At 42.8% G+C, this 8,050-nt stretch overlaps 1 protein-coding gene across 1 annotated transcript in view; it reads right to left on the bottom strand.

Moving 5' to 3' along the window:
• The window catches only part of CHD6 (chromodomain helicase DNA binding protein 6), a 60,506-nt gene that overhangs the window by 35,257 nt on the left and 17,199 nt on the right, over nt 1-8,050 (bottom strand). Inside the window, exons 9-13 of the mRNA XM_018570659.1 lie at nt 5,506-5,640; nt 3,327-3,448; nt 2,357-2,600; nt 1,152-1,328; nt 510-653 (exon numbers count right to left, since the gene is read on the bottom strand). Of these exons, the coding sequence (XP_018426161.1) occupies nt 510-653; nt 1,152-1,328; nt 2,357-2,600; nt 3,327-3,448; nt 5,506-5,640 (822 nt within the window). The remainder of the gene's footprint in view (nt 1-509; nt 654-1,151; nt 1,329-2,356; nt 2,601-3,326; nt 3,449-5,505; nt 5,641-8,050) is intronic.

Raw genomic sequence — 8,050 nt, 5'->3', positions numbered from 1 at the left:
CCCCCCCCCTAAAGAAAAATGTTCATACACCGTACATGCCGAACTGTTCAACTGTCCTAAAGAAATGTTTTCATTTGGTTTAGTTGTCTTAATGTCTTTGTTATTTATTGCTGTGCAAACCAACAAGGATAGTTCAGTCAATGGACCATGTCCACTAACGATTAATTCGCTGGCAACAGATTGCCAGTCACAAAATTATGAAGAGTCCATGTACCTTCCTGTTTGGCTGACCAAATCAGTGCTATGTCATTTTGTTGCTGCTCATCTGCTAGCGATCAAAATGTTGCCGTGTTCTGGCCATCTTGAGATTTGCATCCATTATGTAAAGTGAAACAGTAGTGTGATGCCAGTAGCAGATTCGCCAACATGACATCAACATATATGCAACCAGCTAAAGAAAGTTTACCATCACAGCTCTTTACAAAATCAGGATTATGCTCTACTTCTGCTATCACTCTTCAAGTCCCTTTTCCGATTATCAAATCGCAGTCTTAGAGAGATCCTCTTACTTGTTCTTCAGTTTTAAGGTCTCCAAACTCCTCCAGAAAAGTGCTTTCAGAAGGGAACTGATTTGGTTCTAAGAAGTTGAGCAGGCTGTACAACTCTTCCACCGAGTTCTGTAGGGGAGTTCCAGTGAGAAGTACCTTCTGTTCCTAACAGACAGGAAAAAGAAAATGCATGCCCTTATTGCAACAAGAATACAATTTTATAAGGAAACCCAAATGAATACACCACCAAACCCCAAAACCTGAATGGGCCAAGTGGTGCTCCCCATGCATATGTCTGACCTTTCTTACAACATATAGAAAAGAATGGCATAACTTATAATACAATAAGCTGAGTTTTCCAGCAGAGATCAAATTGCAGGTGAAATTGCAGTGTGAGCATCTGTACTGTACGTACCGGCACAGTTCTAAAGCGCAAGTCAAATTCAGTGAATGAGAGTAGAGGACTGGCACTGAGTGAATCTGGAGTGAAGACCAATATGTTAACGTTTGTGCATGGGAAACCCCCTCGCGTCTTGCAACCTAAAAGTTCTCGCAAGGCTAAGTCATTTTCTAAGCCGCACTTTGAATTGTAAACAAAATCAATGCTCTGGCATATGGTGTAAAAAGAAAGCCACTTCGCAACCCAATACTGCCTTCACTCACCAGTGCCATAAGTTTCAGTCCTTCAAGGAGCTTGCAGTTCCTGTTCTTCAGCCGATGGGCCTCGTCAATGATGACACAGCTCCACCTGATTTTCTTCAGCTCTGGACAGTCCGCCAGGATCATTTCAAAAGTTGTGATGACCACATGGAACTTGAAGATTCCTGGAACTGGCCCTCCCTATTCACAGGTAAAAGTGTTTAAAAAAAAAAGATACATACATACATACATACATACATACATACACACACACACTACTACAATTTGAAAATGTGCTTAAAATATAACTACACATTATTGAAAAGGCAAGTGTGCTTGACACTCAGTACTGGATGGGCTTTGATCACCTAAGTTGTTAAAATTGATCTATATTCAAATAGTAAGTAAATACTAACCCGCTGCAAATTCGTCTCTCAGCCCCATCTTAAAACCAGGTTGTGTGTGAGACAACAGCGCGGACCACTCAGAGGCAGCCAAACAGTGTCTCAGACTCACACAAAACCAGCTTTGCACCAGAATCAAAAAAGGGAGTAAACTAGAAGCCACTCAGCTCCAGGGTACCATGTTCCACAACAGAGGTAAGTATTTGGAAGGGTTGGACTGCAGTTTACGCAATGGCAGCAGCATCGGGCGCTGGAGGACCCAAAGTTGATCATGCCCTTAGATCAACTAGAAACATCTCTAGGACCCTAGCAAAAGGTAACCCAGTTTCGTAGTCATGATAAACCAATGAAGAATCCAGCACAGAAAGAGGGCAATGCTACTGCTCAGTATAAAACCTAGCTGTAAGGGTGCAGCAACTTATCAGGAAAGCTCCCTGCCAGGGTTCTCTAGTAAGACAGCATGCGAATAAGCCATTGCCCAGCCAAAACAGAATGTTCATCGGTAAAATCTGTGGGACATGCTAATAATCACAGATGCCTGTTGTGTCCTACAATAAGCAAGAAGAAAAAAAAAATGATCTGCTTAAATACCCCCAGCCTTTTTCATTATTATAATCTGGAAGTAATTAAGGGATGGAGGCCAGTGTACTACTCCTTGTTATGATGAAGCTGCCATATAAAGAGGTTAAAAAAAACTTTAACTGGAGTCCCTTTATTAACGTACAGCCCTGACTCTGTGTTCATAAAGATAAGAGTACTCCCTAGCCACAGCGACTGAAGACCTCCATGACAGTAGCATTGATACAGCAACTTAAAATGACTCACTTGAGCATCCCTGTAGAACATCTCATACTGGTGGATCATCTGCCGACTGATTTGGCTCCCATGGTAAACCACAGTATTCATCTCGGTCCACGTTCGAAATTCCCGCTCCCAGTTGGTGATGGTGGACAGCGGAGCAATAATCAGAAAAGGCCCACGGATGCCCATGAAAAAAATCTCTGAGAGGAAAGTGATTGACTGAATGGTTTTACCAAGACCCATCTCATCTGCCAGGATACAGTTCTTTCTACAATGTAAATAAGCAGTCATTACCATTAGTAGCATTCACACTACAAAACATCAAAATAATAAAGTGACCCTATTTCTACAAGGTTACAATTTATGTTCTTTTACAGGCTGCTTGTTTATAACTTTCCTTTCTGCCAAATGGTAAGTGATCGTCACTCCCTTGAATAGCTATAGTTGACACTGGCATCCAACACTTAAAGGGGTGTAGGATACCTGGTCCCCCACTGGGTGCTATGGTTCCTCCTGACGGCTGTTATGTCTACCATTTACTGAAGTACCATAGTAGCTGCTGTGAAGAAAACACTGCACCCATCTAGGGACAAGGTATCTGACACACACAGAAGTGTCAGATGCCAGCAGTGCAAGAGAGCAAAACTTTCAACTCCTGCAGGCCCACATAGTATTTGTTGAGCTGCCTAAGTACCTCTTCTATCGTCTGAAACATGAGACTTAAAACACCAGCCAATAATGAAGCCTGAAAACAGACTGTTGTCCCATCTCCTTTATTTTTAGAAGCCAGGGACCAGCAAGCTCAGCTCACAGCAGAATCATAGTGGAGAGAACTTGCTACTACTAGTATCAAGGATAGGGGTTGGGGGATCGAATCCTACTCCTCTTTACTCAAAAACTGAAACCATTTTTAATTGAAATCCTGCTTAACAGTTAACAATCCATATTCAACCCCCATACACAAGCCACACCAATCTGATGCACTCGGTCTCACCTGTTGTACCAATTGAAGAGCAGCCAGTTCATGCCTTCCAACTGGTATTCCCTTAGCTCGTTGTTATTTTTATATGTGCGAGAACACTCCAGCTTCTTCCACAAATCAGAAGGCGGTCGCTCCTGTGGAAACACAATAGTTCATTAAAAATTACAACAACAAAAAAATCTCTGGCCAAGTTTTTAATAATTTAAATACATAATTAACAGGTGACAAAGCTGCATTTTCGCTTTAGAATTTTAGATTTAGATAAAGGAGGATGGATAAACCATGTCAATATTATGTGCCATTTGCTCAGGTATAATAGTAATATCCCTAGAAGTCCCTTCTTGTAAATCCCTTGGGTGCTGAAACAACAGGTGGATGGCACTACAGCATACGCTATGAAATATGTTGTCCGAACACTATTCAGCTTAAGAAAATCATCCTAATTGACATTCTTGCAGCATAATGTGACAAAATGAAACGCTTCGGAACCACCCAGGGTTCATTCATCAGGCAAAGCGTGAAAGCCTGATGAAGGAACCCTGCGTGGTTCCAAAACGTTGCATTTTTCACGTTAAGAATGCAAGAACGTCAATAAAGATGATATTCTTAAGCTGAATGGTGTCCGGACAACATTTCATAGTATTTGCTCAGGTATATCACCTTTACCTGTAAGCAAAAGGTAACCTGTTTGCCTGATCAAATACGATTACAAAGTCAACAATTTTTCTTGTGGTGTACTTATTTTTTAAATGATTTTTTTTTCAGCTGTAAGAGCTCAGAAAGACCCAAGGTTGGAGACAGCAGGATAATCCTCCAAATGCAGGGTAGCGTGTACTGCATCAATGGGGCCAAAAAGACCCCTTATTTTCCAAATGTTGCTGTGAGAGACTGTGCTGCCTCTAAAACAGTCTCTTCAGAGCTAGACCCCTGGGAGTCAGAGATGGTCACAGTGACCGGTGTCCCAGCCTGTTTTAAGGCCTTGGGAAGGTCAGTGACAGATTCTGCAGGTGATGGAGCGGGAGAGCACCTAAAACATCTGGAGTCAGTATCCACAAGAAACTGAATGAATTTGACCACAAACTTTCCAGTGACTGCAATAGAGGCTTCTGGTGACAGGATAAGGGACTCAGCCTCACCTTGGCCTGAGGGAGACTCCAGTGATGTAAACCCTATAAATTAAAAGGGTCACTGGATTCCAGACGGATCAGAGGATACCGAGTAGATGCCTTCCAAACAGTTATGCGTCTGATCAGCCTACTCAACAGAGTGAGTCTTCAGAGACAGGGCAAGTGCTGAGGTAATATCATGGCTCTGGAACTGGAAAGTGCTTCGCAGCTACCTTATACCAGTACGTGATGTCTGGAAAGCACAACCAGCAGAAGCCTGTGCCTTAAGGTCACATTTCAGCAGGTCTAGATATGGCCATCCGAAGTCAAACCCATCCAGATCGCTGCCATGCAGAGACCAGCTCACACAGCAATGTAGTAATAAAAAAGAATCCAAAAGTCAATCAAAAGGAAAAAAAAAAAAATTGGTTAGACTTTTCTTAAAAGCTGAATAAGACTTCTATCCTTCTAAGACACTTGCAAAAAAAAAAGTGAGTAATGCGGAGTATAGAGGAGGGGTTACCTTGGGTTAGTCTATGATTTTATTTTATTTGCCACTGTTCCTGTAGGCAGAAGTATAACCTGACTGTATCTTAACTCCTGTGTCCCTGAATGGATGATAAAGAAACATTGTATTGGATGGGCTGATTCTAAAAACTCTAAGGCCCCATTCACACTGAGCGGTTTATCGCGTGAATTTACGCTGCAAAATCGCGCATATTTCCGCTCCTTTCTGTGTACTAAGTCCAATGCATGTCAACGGAGCTGTTCCCATTTACAGCTCCATGTCGCCTGTAGCTCGTCGCTGGTGCAGGACCCTTTTTTGGTGCGGATGTCGTGCGATTGTACTCAGCCCAATGCGCGATATCGCGCGGAAAATCGTGCACTATCACGCAAATGACAAACGTGCGATTTGCAATATCACAAGTGTGAATGGGGCCTGAGAACCTTTTTGCCTTAATATCTTACTGGGAAAAAAAACACATCTTATTTGGCCTTCTGAAACAAAGGTCTCTAGATATGTGTAGCTTGCATTTGCAGTAAGGACTGCACAAGGAAATGAGACAGGGAGACATTACACTTACTGTGACAGTGTGCTCAGGCACAACTTGAAGCACTTCAAATTCTTTGATTTTGCCAGGATCAACATCTTCCTCCAGCTCCCAAGTGCTTTCTTCATAGGACAGCGAGCACCACTTCACCAGGTAATGTGTCACCTCCTGTGAGAAACACACCATCAAACAAATGGCAATTCATCATTACTGTACCAACCAGGTTTTCTGATAAACAGTACATTAAAAAATAAACCGCATACAAGGGTTTGCAGCCATCCTTATGGTTTATTTATAGCCAACTATTGTCTTCCGTCTGTAGTTTGCCCATTTAAGTGAAAGTCTTGGCAAAAGCACCAAAAAAAAAAACATGCAGTAAATGTCTGCAATACATGAAGACTTCCCCGTTTTATCCCTTTAAAAAGTACAGAAAACCTGGTACGGGTTGATTAGGGCTATCTTAGAACTGCTACACCCATGAAGTGGAATGAGGTAACTTTAGGTTTAAGTTAATGTTTCTCTTATGTATAATGCATTTACAATATGCACTTTAATTACCGACTGCTTTGCATTTTTTGGAGACACATCTTTTTTCATGGAGGAATGGCTCAGTGATAAAACCAAGATGTCTAATTTGAAAGGTTTATAGTGCACTATGCTAACCAGCCATAGCTCTGCTCAATATGTATCGGACCGTAAGGCACCTAAGGAGCCACCAGGGCATCCCCGGCAACGCCCAGGGATCCAGCCCCCGGGCCACGAACCTCTCCACCTCTCCGTTGAGACGAGACGCCAGAAGGTCCACATCTGGTTTCCCCCAGCGAAGACAGAGTGGATGAAAAAACTCCCGGCGTAGGGACCACCCCCCGGGCCCATCGAAAAATTTTAGCTCCTTACTCCTGACGCTAGGCAAAAAACTGGAGACTTGTCAGCAGGTGGGGGGTTGGGCCACCAGCAGGGGCCGCCCCTAGGCTGTTTTTTGTCTTTTTGTTATGTGCCTAGCGTCCTACTCCTGCAGGTGGCGATATACCCTACCATACAGGATCTACGATCTGTTGCCCTGTTTCCTTCAATGAACGGGAGAGAAGTACATTGTGATCCTGCCAGAAATCCAGTGAGCACCCAACTTCCTTCAGTGAGCTGACAACATTGCCTCTGCTGCAGTGAAATCCTAAGCTGTGTAATCAGCACTGTCTGAGTTCTCCCCTGCTGGATTTTAAAACTCCACCTGTCTCGTGGCCCTGTTTCCTTCCCCACATGCATGCACTGATTTTTTTTTTCCCCAGCAAAACAATGCTGGTGCGCCTTGACTCCAATGAGTCTTCCCACACAGTGTTTACAGTAAGAGTTCTAGGGTGATGCATTTCTGGGGGGCTTGTTTACATCAATAGGAGTGAACACATGGAACCCTGCTTATCCCCCTTAAATGCCGAAAGTGCAATTTTCCTGCCCATACATCGGCACATCCCTGCTTTCTTTCCTCCCCGCTGGGTGCTGCTCTATGTCCCAGCGGGAGGAGAGAAAGTGTGGCAGCCTGCCGAGCACTGCGAGAGGAGAGCGCTGTGAGCGGCCGGCGTCTCTCCTCCCACACCGTTCAGCAGCCTATCACAGTCCTGCAGAGCGGTGTGGGGGCGGAGACAGGCTGCGCTGTCACAGGAGGCTGGGCTCTCCTCCCTACACCGCTCGATCAGCCTCCTGTGACAGCGTGTCAGAGAGAAGAGCAAGGTACACACACTCAGCGATCAGTGATCACTGAGTGTATTGTATATAATTGAGGATATGGTATGTTAACTATATCCTCAATTATGAATGAATGGGAAGTGATCTACATCACCTCCTGTACATTCATAGTTGCAGTTATAGTAAACATACTCTGTCCTCATGTTATCAATGAACAGGAACACTCAGTATAGATGATTCCTGTTCATTGATAACAGGGGACACAGAAAAATCAGGGGACTCAGTGTTCTCAATCTCTTTTTCCATTTTAAAAGGGAAATATCAGGGGTCTGTTCAGACCCCTAATATTTCCCCGAAGCCCCTAAAAGTAATGTAAAAAATAAAAATATTTAATAAAAAATGAATATAAAAATAAAATATTTTAAAAAATTAAAATAAAAAACATTTTCGGTATCGGTTTGACAATTTATTTTTATTTCGGTTTCGTTTCTAAAATTTCCATTTCGGTGCACCTCTAATTATAGGATGTAATAAAAGCTATTTCTTGCTAGAGGAACAAGGTAAAACTAAAGCAAAATGCAGGCTGGGACATGATCTAGAAGAGGAGAGGGAGGCTTGGCCATACATTTGGCTTATGCCTTTAGTTTTCATATTAAAAAGGCAAGTACAGTCTTTTAAATGTTTTATAAGCTATATGTTCAGCTTGACTTAATAATGCATGCTTATGTTTAAAGAACAGAGCATAGTAATGGATATTTCCTTATTACTAGACTTTCTTATTCAACAGACTGTCAAAGAGGTTGCTGCATTTAACACACAGAAAATAGTTGCGTTAATCAACAAGTGGATAGTTCTGTTAAAGGTTAGCTCTGGGCTGGCTGACAAAATAGACAATTAT

The sequence above is a fragment of the Nanorana parkeri genome, unplaced genomic scaffold (assembly GCF_000935625.1).
Source record: "Nanorana parkeri isolate BGI_ZX_2015 unplaced genomic scaffold, ASM93562v1 scaffold1568, whole genome shotgun sequence".
NCBI classification, from domain to species: Eukaryota; Metazoa; Chordata; class Amphibia; order Anura; family Dicroglossidae; genus Nanorana; species Nanorana parkeri.
Note: the sequence above shows the minus strand (reverse complement) of the source record. Positions and strands in the feature narration are given on the sequence as shown.